Genomic DNA, 19,184 nt, shown 5'->3' on the forward strand with positions numbered 1-19,184 from the left:
GTTGCTGTGAGCTGTGATGCCACAGCACTTTACCTAGGGGGACAACTTGAGGCTCTGTCTCAAAAAAAAAAAAAAATTATAATTCTTTGTAGGCACTACAAACCATGCCAGTGCAAGGTGGCAAACTGTATCTATAAATATTGCATTTGTCGTGACTGCTCCATCACCTATCCATGACTTAGAAAGCCACCTGGCTTTCTCTATCCTCAGGCCTCCCTAGTCCCCAAAACACAGTTGAAATTAGGCCAGTTAATAACTTTATAATGCCCTCTAAGTGATCAAGTGAAAAAATAGTGGCCCATCTCTCACTTTAAATTAAAAGTTAGAAATGATTATTAACCTTAGTGAGGTAGGCATGATAAGCCAAAAGTTAGGTCTCTTGAATGAAATAGCTACCCAAACTGTGAATATAAAGGAAAGATTATTGAAGGAAATTGAAAAGTGCTGAACTAGAGAACACACATAAGAAAGCAAAACCGTCTTACTACTTACAGGAGGAAAGTTATAGTGTTCTGGATAGATCAAATCAACCACAATATTTCCTCATGCCAAAGCCTAATCTAGAGCAAGACATTAACTCTGAAATTTAATTCTTTGAATGTGTTCAAGATTACTAAATGAAATTATAATTTTAAGAGTACTATATTTCTACCAAGGTACAGAGAAACAGGAATGGGGAAATATTGCATTTGAACAGTGCAACAATTTAAAAGAATACATAATCCAACCTACTGCAAAAATATATTTTAACAAACTTTTAGCATAAAAGCTAAGATATTGTTGACTCAATATTTGTGATCATTGGAACCAATGCATTCCACATGGTAAAGATATGACAAAAATAAAAATGTTAAAAGTTAAAAAGTGGAATTAAGCACTCCTGGAGTCAGATATAATTCCAGATTTATAATTCAGTAAATGCCAGATACTTTGCATGTCCCTTCAGAGAAAATCATAAAAATTCAACATAGCTTTTACAAACTTAAATTTATCTCCCTGTGTAAGAGACCTGGGGGACATCTATCTGTAAAGCTCCAAACAACTTTTGTCCCTTTGCTTGGACAATCCCTAGAGAATGTTTTCAGTTTATATAGCTTTCCTAACCAATCTAGTGCAATTGTTTCTGAGTAATATCAGTCATGAATAGAGATTTTAAAAACAGCTGCCAACAAGGTGAGTATGGATGATTAAAAAAGAACAAATATATAAGATGTACAAAAATTGTGCTACTGAAGGAAAGATATTTGAGCTAGATGATTGTTGAATAAGAATGAATTATTCATCTGAATTATTTACTGAATTATCTTCACTCTTTATTGTTCTGAAACCAAAGGCATTTTAATATTGCCTTGAGGAGGGATAAGTGGGAAAAAATAAATGTAGTTTAGGCACTGAAAGAAGGAGATTGCATGAATCTGATGACAAGAATAAAAAAGATAATGTTACAGGCAAGCGTACTCCTATATAATAATAGAAAACCTTCTCTGCTTTCCATAGATGAAGTGCACTTTAGGAAATAGTAAGACCTCTATGAATAAAAATAAATTATTGCAAGAGTTGAAAGAAATACCACTGATCACGTAACCCAATCTTTTGACATTATACATTTATTCATTATTGTGCCATTTTCCCTTTGGTGGACTACATCTAATAACAGTGATCCCATTACCCCACTAGAAAATGTTATCTGCATGAATAAGCAACATTATTTCAGCTCAAATCTACTTTTCTGTAACTGTTTCTATTCATAATACATGTGCCCTTCCTTACAGGGCACAAAATAATAAAAAAGAAAATTGGATGCATCTACTACATATGTTCTTTCTGATTTTAAATATCTCTAATTTAATTTATTTAAAAGAATCTTCAAGTTAAAAGCATCTTTAAATGATGTCTTTCAAATGAATATGTATTTAAAAATGCTTACCATGACAAAAATTTAAGGCATTTATATACAACCAGGAGGATCACCCAAAACAGAGATGAGTTTTATTCATCCATTAATTCATCATATAATGGGTTTTCTTGTACTGAGTGATAGCATGAACAACAACAACAAAAAAAAAAAAAAAAAAGAAAAAAACCCAGAAATCCCTGTGAATATAGATTTTACATTCTGGTCAGGATACAATAGACCATATTAATTTCCATGGAGTATGGAGAGGCTTTAAAGGGAGATGTTACACCAAGATTGGTGGGTATCTGGGAGTTGCAACTTTAAATTGGGAGGTCATGGAAAACTTTACTTTGAGATGACACTGAGTAGAGACCTGAAAATGATGATGTGTGTTATTATCTCAGAGAGAACATAGGGTAGTGAAAACAGCCAGTAGAAATACTCTGAGTTGCACATATTTGTTGAGTTTGATAACTTCCACAAGGTGTAAATGGACTGAGAGAATAAAAGTTATAATTCTGGGATACATTCAGAAATTTAAAATGTTCCTGACAGTGTAGGATTTAGTAAACAATGTAAGAATCTTGGTGTTTGCTCTGAGGTAGAAAGATACAGGAGGTTTTAAGGTATAACTAGACATAATTTTACTTCCATTTATTTTATAGAGCAAAAGAATAGAAATAATATTAAAAATAAGTGTGATTACCAAGATGTATTTTGCTTATTATGTTCCAGGTTGTGCTGAAAATTTTCATGGTTTACTTTACATAATGTTAAAGTATTTCACAATTGAGTAAAATGCTTAGAAACATTTTTAGAATTTTTTTTTGTATTTTTTTAATATAGAGAGATCAATTATATAGCAACATGTGAAAATTTTCCATGAGTTAAAACATCTATGGTTTATCTTATAAGGGTACAAGTGAATCTTTCTACAAGTAGAATATAAACATCTTAACACAATAACTAAGAAAATGACATGAAGGCTATGTTAGCCAGTTCGATGAAAATATTTCAAATTGTATATGAAAACACCACACTGTTCCCCATGATTGCATTAATGTACACTGCTATCATTTAATAAAAAAAAAGAAAAAACTGATAATTAAACAAAACCCATATACCTCTACAGAATATCTTGACAGAAATAGATAGATTGAGAGGGGATAGGCAGTAAGGAATTAAAATTAGAACTTCATGAAAGGAAAGTATATAGATGAAATTAAAATGAAACAGAAGAAAATGTAAAATGTAAAATAAGCTGTGAAAATACAATAGAATATATAATCCTAGGAAAAAATGAATAATTAAATTTGGTAATCTAAAACAAGTAATAATTAAGAAAATATTTTTTAAAATATAATAGAAGAAAGAATTTCCTAAAAATGAAACAAAAAAAGAATGAAAGAAAAAAATGTTAGAGTGTTATGATTTAAAATAGGAAAGCTTTCATAGTGGTTCCTTTTCTAAATTTAGACTCTTAAACTATAAGAATTTCATCCCACCAAATATAATTATCCATGGGTATTTGGGGCCTAAAAATATATACATAAAAAGAAAACATAAAACTATGATTATACACACACACACACACTATACATTGATAGCTCAATATATTCTAAAGAATGCTTATATATATATGCATATATAAGCACGATATCTATCTTACTTATCTACATGAAGATTTGAAGAGAATTAATGGAAAGTAAGAAAATTAATTAGTGCTTAACAATATCATTGCTATAAAGAGGACTTAAAGTAATCAATAAGGAAAAAACAAATAACCCCATTTCTTTGTGTGCAAGAGACTTGAATAGAAGCTTCTCTGAAGAGGACAAGTGCATGGCCTACAAACATGAAAAAATACTCATCATCTTTAATCATCAGAGAAATGCAAATCAACACCACTTTGAAATATCATCTAACTCCAGTCAGATTAGCCCACATCACAAAATCCCTGAAATACAGATGTTGGCATGGATGCATAGAGAAGGGAACACTTCTGCACTGCTAGTGGGAATACAAGCTAGTACATTCCTTTGGGAAAGAATTTTGAGGAATACTCAGGAATTAAAAATAGACCTACTGTCTGATCCTTCAATTCCTCTACTAGGTATACACCCAGATGACCAAAAAATCATTTTACAACAAAGACATTTGCACCAGAATATTTATTGCAGCCCAATTCATAATTGCCAAGTCACAGAAGCAGCCCAAGTGCCCATCGACTGATGATTGGATTAACAAATTGTGGTATATGTATGGGATATTATGCAGCCATAAAAATGATGTAGACTTTACATCTTTTATGTTTACTCAGATGGAGCTGGAACATAGTCTTCTTAGTAAAGTATCTCAAGAATGGAAGAAAAAGTACCCAATATACTCAATACTACTATGAAACCAACGTATAATCACCTACACATTTATATGAATGATAAAACAAAACTATAATCCAGAAAGAAAGAGAGAAGAGGAGAGAGAGGGGACAGGAGGGGGTAAGCTGGGAGGAGGGATGGTATTTGGTGGGACCTCACCTAACGTGCATAATACAATGGTACATTTCAAAGCCATTAACAATAGAGTATAAATGTCTTACCACAACAAATAAGCAAGCAAGGTGGTGGCTATGTTAATCAGTTCAATGTAAGCATTTCATATTGTTTATCAATTCAGCATAAATGTATTAATGTACATAGTCATGATTTAATAAAAAAGATAAATTTTACACAACACCTTTCACATGAACCAGAAATAAACAATTAAAGGTATATTACAAAGTGCACGGAGCCATGCTTTGTAAGGTAAGACTTATTATGCAAATTTTTCATTTGTCATATCTTTGGTCCTTGATTACTATGACTTGGAAGATCGAGATTTGCCAGGTTTACACTTTTATATAGGTCTGGTCAAGACTCGTAGTCAAAGTGTGTCATAGGTAGGTGCTCACTAATATAATTGATTATAACCTAATAGACATATTAGAAGTACTTCTTGGAAAAAGGGAGATTAAGAGATTGAATGATAATTAGACACAGTGTATAATTTGGAAATTGGTTGAGGGGACAAAATCAAATTAGTCACCAACCTGGGAATATGAGTAGGTATTTTGCTTCTAATATAAAAGCAAAGCAGGTCAGGACTTTGATGCTATGCCTGTACTACGTTTGTATTCTTTTGATTCAGTAGTAGGTATAAAACCTCTTATTAGGATGGATCAAAAAATGTAGTCTGAGTACAAAATAATGAATTTTTAGAATTTATTATTTATATTGTGTAATGTACTTATCGTTTTTTCCCTGTGGATTCACATAATCTCACTACTCTATTTTTATACAGGACAATTTTATTGGTATGAAAAGTAGCATGGTTTCTAACTGATCATCATGTATGGGGCCAACAGCTCCAGTCTGACACCCAGATACCTCATCCTCAATGGGATTCCTGGGCTGGAATCTGCACACGTCTGGATCTCTCTGCCATTCTGCTTCATGTACATCATTGCTGTTGTTGGGAACTGTGGGCTTATCTATCTCATCAGCCATGAGCAGGATCTACACAGGCCCATGTATTATTTTCTAGCTTTGCTGTCCCTTACAGATATCACTGGGTGCACTTCATTTGTTCCCAATATGTTATGTATCTTTTGGTTCAGTCTTAAAAAGATTGACTTTAATGCCTGCCTTGTGCAGATGTTTTTCATCCACATGCTAACAGGCATGGAGTCTGGTGTGCTTATGCTTATGGCTCTAGACCGCTACGTGGCCATTTGCTACCCTCTACGCTATTCCACCATCCTCACCAACACTGTAATTGCCAAGGTTGGACTTGCCACCTTCATTCGCAGTGTGTTGCTCATGATTCCATTTACATTCCTGATCAAACGTCTTCCCTACTGCAGAGGTAACCTCATTCACCATACCTATTGTGACCATATGTCTTTAGCCAAATTATCTTGTGGCAATGTAAAGATTAATGCAATCTATGGTCTCATTGCTGCCATACTGATTGGAGGGTTTGACATGTTCTGTATCTCCATGTCTTACACCATGATTATCCGTGCTGAATTTGTCATCTACAGATGCTCGTCATAAAGCCTTCAGTACCTGTACATCACACATATGTGCTATTGTTATCACCTATGTCCCAGCCTTCTTTAACTTCTTCACCCACCGTTTTGGGGGACGCACCATACCTCACCATGTTCACATTTTTATAGCCAACCTCTACCTGTTGCTTCCTCCCACCTTAAATCCAATTGTCTATGGAGTGAAGACCAAGCAGATCCGTGAAGGAGTGATAAGATTGTTTTTTAGAGAAAAGGATATTTTGAGTGTAAGATAAATCTATGACATGAGATTGTTCATTTAACATAAAGAAAATTATAGAGGAAGAGAGTAAATGTAAAATTGAAAAACCATGAGCTCAAGAGAAAATTCTGTGGATATTCTACCATAAAATTTATGAAATAATCACAAAATCTTTAATCCAAGACATTTAATTTGATAGAAAAAATAAAATATACAGGCAACAGTTTTACTTTTCAAATAATTTTACTTTAGTTGGATCTTATGGAATGAACACACAGGATGGAATAGTTAGGACACCCAACTTTAAGTAAACTCTCGGTGATTAATGCACTTTGGTCTAGGCACTATGGGGAGCACATAGAAAACAACAACAACAACAAAATGTCACATATCCCAGAGAAACATTGGAAGATTGGGGAAAGCACCCACACACACACAAAAAAAGTTTCATGTTATAGGGAAATATGGAACACTTTCCCAGAATGTGCTGAATTCTAAGAGTCCTGCCATCCTTTCTATTCTCTATTTATGTAAAACTGTATAAAGTTAGATTAAAAAAAAACTTTCTGCTTGTTTATCTCTGATAGTCTACTGCCTGGGTAATTATTTGGACTTATAGGAGTATACGGGCATGCATTCAAATGAAGCTGGAGTAAATACGGTTACTGGAGTTCATCACAGTCTCAGAAACATTCTTTGGAATTAAACTCAAAGAATTTTGAAAGACATAATGGATACTATTTAACAACTATTTGAGGAAAAGAGAGAAAAAGAGGAAAGAAAAATTGAAAAAAATTTATATGTTTTGTCAATCAATAATGTGTGGGCATAAGTGTTTTATTTGACTTTAATGCAGAGAGACAAACGGCAGAGCTGTCTGGAATGATGAAGAGAGGAGTACATTGTGTTCTATGTGTCAGTGGGTTCCACATCTTCAGATTCAACCAACTGCAGATAAAAACTATTTGAAAAATAAATGTGAAACTAGCAATACAATACTCAAAAATAATACAAAGAAAAATGCATTACAACAGTTTATATAGTATTTACCTTATATTAGGTATTATAAGTAATCTAGAAGTGACTTAAAGTATACATACAGGAAGATGTGTGTAGGTCATACACAAATACTACACCATTTTATATAAGGAACTTGAGCATCCATGAATTTTGGTATGGGCAGATGTCCTATAATTCCTCAATTCTCCACGGAGACTGAGGAAAGACTCTACTTTATTTAGATTGCTGGGAATAACAGAAAAAATAATGAAGCAGAATGGTAAATGTGGTATTCAGAAAAAGCAAGGTCAAATGAAAATGAGAAAGAATAAGAGACTAATTCAAGAGATGATTAAAGTAATAAATAGAATGATATAAGAAGATGATATAAATAAATATTTATTAGTTATATGTGTTGAATTAAATTCTTATTAGCTAATGTGAATGATATATTTTAATATGTTATTTATGATCAAATGTTGTAAAATACATTAATCACACTATGTATTTTTGTAATACAATTTTTGTGTTTGGAAATAAACACTGTTGTTTAAAAACATGCTAACATTTTTAAGGTGCCATATGTAATATAGTTTATAAGCTGATCAATACTAAAGTTAGTAAGTATATCTTGGAATTATGTTTTAGTTTTGGTAAATTTAAATTATCAGATAATTTCATTTAAGTAATTATCAAACATATCAAGAAATTACTTTTGTTTAACTGCCATTTTTAAACATAAGCATTTTGTCAGGTATTATATAATGTTTCATATATACAATTTCATTGCACTTTTACCTCAAAACTATGAGATAGATATGATTATGTGCATTTTATAAATGAGGAATATGAGCTATACAAACAGCAAGACTAGATGACTATTAGAAGGTTATGCCTAAATTTTTAATCAGCCCATGCCATGTATGTGTGCAGGGAGTAAAAACAATAGCAGGAAAAACAGAACAGAAGCTTAAAAACATGGATAAATAAAATACAATAAATGAAATTTATTTGAAGCACATAACAAGCACCAATTAATTTTGTTATCTTCCCATAACAGACTGTATAAGGTTAGATTAAAAAATAACTTCCTGCTCATTTATCACTGATAGAATTAATTTAATAAAAAAATTCTGAAAACTAAAACCCTAAGATTCACAACTGAAGTAGGACCTGTAGGCCACAATCTTGGAGAGATTTAAAAAGTTTTAAATATCTACAAGGTATATTGCCGTGGAAGAACATGCTACTCAGTATTTATGAGTAAGGAAGAGGGGCTGGGGGGAAAGAGAAGGTGGGAGAGAAAGAGGGATTTTTGAGAGAGAGAAAGAGAGAAGATGAAAGGTAATAAGAGAGGAGCAGAGAGAAGACCAATTCTTTTCAAATTGTGTTTCATGACTGTGAGAAAGAAATCAGCAGGCTTGGTGAAGGAGATAGTTCCATATCAGCCTGGAACAGTTAGATGAGATCTAGAACTGTGGTATCAAAAAACATACACCGAACATTTAATTTAGTTAAGCCATATTTCCTTTCAAATTATGAGATATTAATATTCTCAGATGAAAGAAAAAGAAGAAAATGGTAACGTGTGGATAAATGGATAAGAAAAATGTGACATATGCATATAAAGGAATATCATTTTACCATAAAAAGGAAAGAAGTTCAGAAATACGCTACCACATGGATGAAAATTGAAGATATTATGCTAATGAAATAAGCTTGTTACAAAAGGACAAATATTGTATATTCTTGCATGAGATAATTAAAGTAGTCAAAATCATAGACAAGTAGTTCCTGGAGGCTTGGGGGAAGAATTGTGAGTTATTGTGTAATGGATATAAAATATCAGTTTTACAAGATGAAAAGGGTTCTGGATTTGGATAGTGGCAATGGTTGCACAAACATCATGAATGTATTTAACTGAACTATATACTTAAAAATAGTTACAATGGCAAGTTTTGTTATGTATGCTTTAACTCATTATAAAAATTGGAAAAAAAAAGTGACTCAGTTCTGTTAATGCCTAAATCAAACTTAATACAAATATTAACATTTATGAGCAAAAGTGATAGATTATAAGGCACCCTATTAATTATCTTCTAAAAAACTGCCTAGGAGGTCTTGATACAGTTGAGTATAATCAGTTAGTTGTCAAGATTTCCAGTTGGAGAACCCTGCTTTAAATCTAACCAATATTTCATATAATTCTCATTTCTCTTAATATTTATATCTAAAAGGAAATGGTTTATATTGAGACTCATATGCGTTTTTGTAATGATTGCATTCATTTAAATTTCGTCAAAATAATTTTGTGTGTATTAACTTATTATTTTTTAAAGCAAAACTAAACTTTCAACTTAGATAAAAGTTGTCTTTCCAAATAGTCATCTTGTGATAGATTATTTTCTCTGAAGGATTGTTTTTACAATTGCAATGATATTTAGTTATTAATCCCGGAAATTAAAACTAGCTAAACAAAATTAAAATGCTTTATTTATAAACATTATGTCTTAAATTACTACCAATAAAATACTAAATTATTATAAAATAGGAATAATATTTAACTATACAAATAAAGAAAATATAATATTGCTGAAAAAACCCTAACAGTCATCTTGGAAATCTTTATACTCCTTTATGTAATATTTCTAATGCCAAAAGCTAAGCAAAACAGCAGAAGCAATAAAGTAAATTTTTAAAACTTCTTATAAAAGAAACTTTTGCCAAAACATACATTAGATTTTAAGGTTAATAGCTTTTGGGGATGGTACAATTTTGTCTTCTACTTCATGTCATTTCACACAAAAGGATTTAAGTATGGAAAAACTGTGGGGTTTTTGTTTTGGTTTTGGTTTTGTTTTGTTCATTTTTAGTAAAAGGAAGGAAAAGTAAAATAAAAAAATAACTTTCCACCATAACATAAAATTTAAAGCCAAATATAACCTGGGAAAAATGTCTACAAGTAACAACAGAAAATGGACTTATATTTCAGTATTGAACATGCTTAAAAATTAATAAATAAACACACCTTCGTTGAAGGTAGACAAGGAAGTGGGTGAATGATCAATGTATGAAGAAAACAATTGACCAAAAGCGCTTGAAAATATTCAAAATTACTGCTGTGAAGTGAATTATAATTTGATTTCTAATACCATTAGTGAGATAATATTTTCACGAATGCAACTGGGAAAGGGAGCATATAATGGTACTCATAGAGGGATAGTAGGCTCACTTTGCATAGAAGTAAAAAATCACAAATTTTACTGAGATGATTTTTTCCAACACTTATCAACATAATTAAAATTGCTGATGCCTTTTGTTGACAGCTTAAACTTTAGTATTATTTCTAGTTGTCTGTAGAAAGAAAAAATCAATAATGCAAACAGAGTGGGTTAGGATATTTGTGGAAGAATTGCTTTTAATAAAATTTAAAAACAAATATAAAAGTGTAATGAAATGCATAATCAAATTTAGTATAGCTATTGAGTGGAAAAAATATTTAGCTAATGAAATTTTTATTTCAAAGCATCTATAATGGCATGATAAAATGTTCACAAAATGCCAGTTAGAGAAAGAAATATTAGCTAAAATTTATTTATTTATTTATTTATTTTGCAGTTTTTGGCCAGGGCTGGGTTTGAACCTGCCACCTCTGGCATATGGAGCCAGTGCCCTACTCCTTTGAGCCACAGGCACTGCCTAAAATTTATTTTTTAAAAATAGAAGTATTATACATAATAAATATAAAATGACTGAATGAAATGTAGAAATTTTGTTATTTTTTTAACTTAATTTTTATGAAATCACAACTGTATACATTTATGGGACACAATGTGATGATTTGATAAACATGTGGAATGCTAAGATCAAACTAATTAACATAAACGTCACCTCACTTACTTATTTTTGTGGTACAACATTTATTATATGCTCCTAGTTGTTTTGAAATGTACCCTTGCTTTAAGAGTGGTTATCCTCTATGTTAGGATTACAACTGATTTTCCAATTCATTATTATATAGGTCTATAGATTCCAGATTTTCCAAATTAAAATGTATTTCTTTTGTAATAAGAGAAAAAAAATCTTTAAAAAGTTATGTTCATCACCACCAGACTTATGGACACATGTCCCATTTGGGAAAAGACATTAAACTTTAATGTCTTTTTATTTTTGTTTTTATTTCTTTTTCTACTCAAAAGCTGCTAAATATAGATCTATTCCTAACAGGCCCAAAGTTCATTCTCTTTCACACACAGCCCTCTGAGACACTTAATTGTGGAGACTCAACTACTGGGATGTAATCCTAGAGATTCCCCCAGAGAAACAGAAAATCCTATGTAAGAAGATGCCATCTCAGATTTCCAAAAATTCCTAAAGGTTCTCAGTCATAAATAGAGATTTGATTATGCCTACTACTGAGGTGAGTTTGGGTGATTTTCACAAGTAGCTATTTTGGGAAAATGTGAAAACACTGTTCATTGCAAATGCAACAACTTAGAATACATGGACAGTTAACCAAAGGCAGTAGCAGTAACAGGCACTTTTCCTCTTTCTCTTTTTTTAGAGGTAATAGTTCTTGTTCTTTTTGGATGGCTTCTATTGGACTTGGTCTCATTTTCCTTTCATTTCATTCATTTCATTGTGGTATACAGATAAAAGATGGTGGGCATTGGAAATTTTAATAATGAACTTTCTCTCATCTAGGATTATGAAATGATTTCTCTACACAGTGACATTTTGGGAGAGGTATTGTGACAAATACCATATAGGATCTCTTTTATATGAGATCCAGGCAGCTAGGAACCCAGAGGATATAAGCCTCTGAAATGTGCTGTCTTTTGTTTTTCTTTCCCTTCCTTTGTACTCTAGGCAGTGAAAGTAGCAACAACAGTGATTTCTAGGATATCACAAGGAGCATATATCTCACACTCCACAGCCATGTCATTCATTTATATATACCACAGGTATCTAATTTCCTCTGCTAGATGGTTACAAAGGTCTGCTTTAATATATGGGCTCTACTCCAGAAAAAGGGACATTTTATTTTTTCAAGTAAAAGAAATATTCTAATCATCAGGAGTCTTCAACTCCCCTGAAGCTATTAATTCTTCAAGAAATTCTTTCTACTTCCCCTATAATAAACAACATTCTAAAGATAGAAGGCTATCTTTGATATTTTTTTTTGTACTGATTACCTATCCAGTATGACAAAGAGGATAATATTTAAATTAAAGCGGTATAGTTGATTTATAATCAAAAGAACTCCAAGGACTTCCTGAGTGTAAATCTAGCTTTGAGGAAAGGGAGTTAATAAGAGTGAAAATACAGAGAAGTTAAAGGGAAAAAATGCCATATCGAATTGAACTAAAATCTTTAGTAAAATTGTTACTAAAATTCAATAAAACTTGGTAGTGTTTTAGAAGTGCAAATACTTTTCTATTTCCTGTCAATAATTTATTTTAAAATTCCACAATGGAGAAAAACATGATATTGACATCAAAGATGAAGGACCAGGCATACCAAATCCTTATTAACTAAAACATTCATTCATTCATTTATATGTCATTTATTATCTACAATTTATTATATAGTATGGGTTATATGGGTCATTGCTGACAATTTTTATATAGAGACTATATAGTTTTTTATAATCATCAAGGCAAGACAAAAGCAGTAATTTTGAGTAGCCATTAAAACTGAAAAGTTAAACTGCAGGTAGGGACTGGTCAGATTAGGGTGACCATATAAATGTACTCAGGTGATATAGTGACAAGAATCAGGTACAATTAGCATCGGCATAATTTGATATTAGAAACAGTTTGCAGGAAGGAAGAAGATACATGTGGACTAGCTCACAATTTGTTACTGAAATATAGTAGAGAGTAAGAAGTACACTGGGGAGAGATAGTTACTCAGAAAAAGTTTGCAATGGGATGTTGAGTAGTGTAATGACTGCTTAATGACTTTTAGACACCAGATTCAAAGTCTTCTTTGCTAGACTATTTTGAAAATTCCTGGTTATCAAAATAAGGTTCATGGCATTCACTGGTCACATCATTGAAACCAGTCCCTCTTACCTGGTCTCTAACCCTACCTCTCTACTTTCCAGGAAGAAAGAAATTTCCATTAAAGGTTGTAAAATGCCCTCCTCCTATAAGACATTATGTCTGGGGCCAATGGCTCCTGCCTGAGCCCACCATTCTTTATCCTGAATGGTGTTCCTGGACTGGAAGCCACACACATCTGGCTCTCCTTGCCATTCTGCTTCATGTACATCATTGCTGTCCTGGGAAACTGTGGGCTCCTCTACCTCATCAGCCATGAGCAGGCCCTGCACCGGCCCATGTACTACTTCCTGGCCCTGCTCTCCTTCACTGATGTCACCTTGTGCACCACCACGGTACCCAATATGCTGTGCATATTCTGGTTTGACCTCAAGGAGATCGAATTTAATGCTTGCCTGACCCAGATGTTTTTTGTCCATATGTTGACTGGAATGGAGTCTGGGGTGCTCATGCTCATGGCCCTGGACCGCTATGTGGCCATTTGCTACCCCTTACACTATGGCACCATCCTCACCAACCCTGTCATTGCCAAGGCTGGTTTTGCTGCCTTCTTGAGGAGTGTGATGCTCATCATCCCATTCACCTTCCTTACCAAGCGCCTGCCCTATTGTCGGGGCAACTCCATCCCCCACACCTACTGTGACCACATGTCTGTGGCCAAGGTATCCTGTGGCAATTTTAAAATCAATGCTATCTATGGGCTTTTGGCAGCTCTTTTGATTGGGGCCTTTGATATGGCTTGTATTGCTGTATCTTATGCTATGATTTTGCGGGCTGTGTTGAGTTTGTCATCTGCAGATGCTCGTCACAAGGCCTTCAGCACCTGTACCTCCCACATATGTGCTATTGTTATCACATATGTTCCAGCCTTATTCACCATTTTTACTCACCGCTTTGGGGGAAAAAACATTCCCCACCATGTCCACATCATTATTGCCAATCTCTATCTGATGTTTCCTCCTACTCTGAATCCCGTTGTTTATGGAGTCAAAACAAAACAGATCCGGGAAGGAGTGATCAAGTTAATTTTTAAGGAGAAATGTGTCCCAGGTATGAAATAGATTTATTACTTAATATTCAGTAGCAAGGAAAGAGAAAAGAAATGAAAACTCGAGAGTAACATTAAAACAGATATACAGATTGGTCTCACGGCAGAATGCAACATTCATTGACTGTATGCTATATTATCAACTCAATTCATTTTTATAGAACTCATCAATGATAGAAATTAATTACATAAATAAGAAACAAGCCTCCTAGATGTTAGGAGCTTTCTTTTAAAAAGTATTCCATATTATTGTGATTTCAAGACTCTTTGAAATAGTTATATTACATAAATTTCTAATGCATTTTTCATGTTGAGCAGATCTCAAATGGAAAAAAGTAAAGTACCTATTTCCTGATCCTTGAAAACTTGTTCTTGAAGAAAAGCCATTAAAAAAGTCTTATGGTCTGTGTCAAAAGATCTATAAAATTTACTTTAGTGATTTCTTTCACTACCACAATTTCTTTCCCTGCATAATTTTGCATAGCTTTTTTCAGTTATGAAAACCATCTCATGTATATGTAAAGTCATTTTAACATTTTATCATTAAAGAGAATAATAGTCACATATTTATACCAATATATTCTAAATGAAAGATCAGCAAAGTAACAGAGCCTTGGAAACCAAAGGACACAATCCCTCAAGGGTAGTTCTTAGAGATTTTTGAAGGAGATAAAGAATAAGTCTTAAAAATATTGAAAGATAGTGGTAGAAAATAGAAGAAACTCACCAGAAAAACCTATGGCACCATTCGCATCAAACTAATTTCGGTTTGGCTAGCTTCACAGGATTTATCTGTTGTTACCTTTCCAGACAGATGTCAGGAAGGTAGGAATGTGTTCAGAAAGAATGACGAGAGGAGCTCAACACCATGGGCTACCAGAGAAAGCAGAGCAAGAGGTGACAAGGACGATGGACATACAAAAGAGAGGAGAAGATGTAGGAAAAGTGAAGAGATAAGGGAGAAGGGAGTACAATCCACCATGTGAAGCTATGGGTCATTGCAAACTGTTTTATTAGAAATAAAATTTCTGAAATGCTATACGCATGCATGTGCCAACATTCTAGCCTTCAGTTAAGTCTTCATGTGCACCTTTCCTACTCTTACGCTCCAGTGAAGCACAAACTGTATACTGGAGATCCCCATTATTGCTACTCAATGAGCTACACTACATGGATATAATAGTGCTGTGGAGAAAAATCTTTTCTCAAATACCTATATGCTGCATTTTGTCTCTTGAATCCAGAATCAATCTTTTTTTTTTTTTTTTTTTTTGGCCAGGGCTGGATTTGAACCCACCCCCTCCAGCATATGGCTCCAGCACCCTACCCTTTTGAGCCACAGGTGCCGTCTCCAAATCAATCTTTTTATATCCAGAATTTCTTCAAATTTTGCAATAATCCCTACTAAATACAAACATTTCTTTCATTATTAGGAAAGAGGAAAAATACATATAAATTTATTTGAATAGACCTATATTTTTAAAACTAAGTTTAAGCAACCCAGGAAAGTGAGTATCAAAATATTTTTAATATTATAGCAACATTTTTTCCAGCTTATCCAATACAGTTGAAAATATTAACCTACAATTTGACTCTACAGAGGCAATGATAGCTCAAATTCCCAGAGAATTGCTGGCCCTGTCTCTGGTAGCCATATTCCATAAATCAAAATTTGGATCATCTAAGAAGTTGTATTTGGATCTCTGCAGAGCCTAAAGATGTTGTAGGCTGATTTCCGTGACCTGCATCCTCCTGTAATACTAAATAAACACATCTGAATGAAAACTTTGCTTATTTTTGTGAATTGTTGCCTCAGTGCAAACATTATACCACTTTGATATTGAAAAACACACATTTATAAGTACTTAAGTACATCATTGAAAGTCATTAGAAGAGTATCCTATTCTCTTGAAAGAAATTTTTGACACTATGAGAATTATATTGAGTTTTCTGAAATTATGTCAAATAAAAATGCTGTCTATAGTATAATTTAGGGTGGTATTTGGTCATGCTAAGTTGATATTTTGAGGGCTTCCAGTCAGGGTAGAAGTTTGAAAATAAAAAGGAATGTGCACTCTGCCAACATTCCAAAACATATGAATAATTGATTAAACAAATTTCTGGAATTGTAAGGAGCAAAACTAAAGGCAAAAAAGTGAGAGCCTGGAAAAATAACAAGGGAAATTATAGAGACAAGTAGGAGGTTGGGACGTGTAGCCCATGCTGAAAACTCTGCTTGATCATATGGCTTTGTGTTATTGATGTCTACATTTATGCATAAGGGTCGAGCAAAGTATGAAGCCTAGAGTCTGAAATCACAGCACAGTCTCTGAGAGGAAACTGAAAAATTTATGTCTGCCAGACTAGAGGCATAGAAAAATGTATTAATATGATAATTTGAGGAAATATCAGTGCAACACCTATCACTATAGATTGATCCAAAAAGATAAAAACATATACAAAAAATTTTCTGGCAATTGTCTGTCTCTCTATAATAGATTATTTTATGTTTATAGTAAAAATACTTAACACAAATCTTGACAATTTATGCATCTTTCTTATATCGCATACTTCCACAAACATACACACCTATCTTCAGCATATTGGGGGATATTACAAATAAAATAATGATAAGATTAGAAGTAGATATTAAAAGAGAAAGATAAATATATAAGGGCATATACTGATAAATTTAGTCCACGAGTATTCACTAATAAATACCACAATGGAGTGGACCCTGATTTAAGAAGTCATGGGCTGTGCCTGTGGCTCAAGGAGTAGGGTGCCGGCCCCATATACCAGAGGTATGGGTTCAAACCCAGCCCTGGCCCAAAACTGCAACAACAATAAAAACAACAACAACAACAACAACAAGTCTCTGGGAGTTGTACACCGTGCACTGTCCGTGGGCCAGAGTATAAGCAGACATAGTAATATAAGAACATTCTCTCAGGAGAGAAAAGACAAAATTGTTCTAGGAACTGACAATTAGTATAGGAACACACATTACTCTGTCTTTCATATCTAGAGATGACAGGGATAAGAGTTTTAGAAAATGTTTCTTTTTCCTCCAACTTTGTTGGAAAAGTCACAGAATAGAAAGATCTAGCTTTGGTTAAAGATGAATACAGAGGGAAATTAACACCATCGCAAATAACAGACTATAAAATTATATTGATGAATAAAAGAAGAAAAAAGCATAGAAAAAGATTACTAGAGATGTATAAAATGACTACTGTGAATTAAAAAGACTGTTTAAGGAGTCATTAAAAAATGAACCAAATTTCGTATGATCTATGAAGTAGGAGAAAAAAAATGATAACAGAAAAGCCCTGGATGATCAGAAGCTGAGATTATAAAATAACTGGATGAAATTAAATAATGATAAATTAGTTTTTTAAGTTCAATTAGGAAAGTGAAAACATAATAAAATTTAAAATCTACGAGTAGAGAGTAAATAAAATAATAAAAAATATACTTCACATGAGGGGCACTACAAAAGATTTGAGATACACAAAAATTAAGAAATGTAAAATCATTTTGATTACTCAACTTTTTCAGAATAATTGCCATGACCTTCTATGCACTTTTGCATTCTTATAAACCATTTTTGTAAACACTCTTTCTACTTATTTTCTTCCAGTACTGTAAACTCCCTTTCATAGGTTTGAACAGCTTCTTCACTGCTGGAAAATCTTTGTTCACTTATGTGATTTTTTACTACAGGGAATAGAGATAATTACATGTGACCAGGTCATGATTGTGGTGTGGTGAGTCCTAAGTTTAACCTCTGTGGACTCCAGGAACTGGTAATGGTGGTTGTGTGGGCAGACACGTTGTCATGGCAAGATGGTCTGCCACAGTCCTGTTCCTGGCACCTGTTCTTGGTTCTTGAAGCTTCCCTAAAACTTTTGATAGGCCTGCTGATGTGTATCACAACAGTCCTTTGTTTCTCCAGAGGCACGGTTGCAAGATGATCACTTTGAGAGGAGAAAGTTGCCACTAGTTTCGCTAGTAACTATGTCAGAGACAGGTCTAGACTTGCTTTCCTTTGCGGAATCTGACTGGCATTTCTTCACATCATTCAACACACATGTGCATTTGCTCATCTGTCAAAGTGTGAGTTGCCTATTAGGAAAACAATCATGCAGGATTTTGGACACTGCTGGGGATCAAATCTGTGGTCCCGCTTCAGTGTAGTTAAATGTCACTTTTTGTTTTCATGAGCCATTTTTTCCACATGTGGTCATGTTTTCTTAAGTCACTGTGGTCTTGGACATCCACTTCTCTCCTTGTCTTTTAGTGAAGCTTGGCCTTTTCCAAATTCTCAAAATCACTGCGAAATCGTTAAGCATGAAGTAGCAAGGTCCCCAAAAGCACATTGCAAAAGCTCAAAGCTTTGAGACTCGTTGAACCTACTCTTAAAATCATTACAGAAAAGTGCTCTCTTCCCAACTCTATAGCTGATGCTGACTGAGTGCTGTGCCTAGAGAAACAAAGGAAGTCTTTTCAGAAACCAGTAAGCTGAGCAAGTTGAAATGATGCTGTCCACTGTGCTTCTTGGAAGTGAAATAATGGACCATAACATAGATTGTCTCAAAACTTTCATAGTGACCTTCATACTTTTAAATAAGTAATGTTGAAGGAAAATATGAAAAGTTGGCTTGGAACCCATAACTCAGTGATTAGGGTGCCGGCCATACACCATGGCTGGTGGGTTCGAACCCAGCACCAGCCTGCTAAGCAACGATCACAACAACAACAAAATGGCTGGGCATTTTGGGGGGCACCTGTAGTCCCAGCTACTTGGCAGGCTGAGGCAAAATAATCACTTAAGCCCAAGAGTTTAGGGTTGCTGTGAGCTG

At 33.6% G+C, this 19,184-nt stretch overlaps 2 protein-coding genes across 2 annotated transcripts; both read left to right on the forward strand.

The window, feature by feature from the left end:
• The first annotated feature begins 5,283 nt into the window (after nucleotides 1–5,283).
• LOC100942231 (olfactory receptor 52N2-like) lies at nucleotides 5,284–6,241 on the forward strand. Its single transcript, XM_012802162.1, is given in 2 exon segments — nucleotides 5,284–5,960; nucleotides 5,962–6,241. Coding segments are annotated over 2 exon segments (957 nt in total).
• A 7,128-nt stretch (nucleotides 6,242–13,369) lies between these two features.
• On the forward strand, nucleotides 13,370–14,332 carry LOC100942539 (olfactory receptor 52N2-like). The gene has a single exon (XM_003781467.2). It carries the CDS (start codon nucleotides 13,370–13,372, stop codon nucleotides 14,330–14,332), a length of 963 nt encoding a protein of 320 aa, XP_003781515.1.
• The last annotated feature ends 4,852 nt before the right edge of the window (nucleotides 14,333–19,184 follow it).

This window comes from Otolemur garnettii, unplaced genomic scaffold (genome assembly GCF_000181295.1).
Source record: "Otolemur garnettii isolate 467f Iridium unplaced genomic scaffold, OtoGar3 scaffold00001, whole genome shotgun sequence".
Taxonomy (NCBI): domain Eukaryota; kingdom Metazoa; phylum Chordata; class Mammalia; order Primates; family Galagidae; genus Otolemur; species Otolemur garnettii.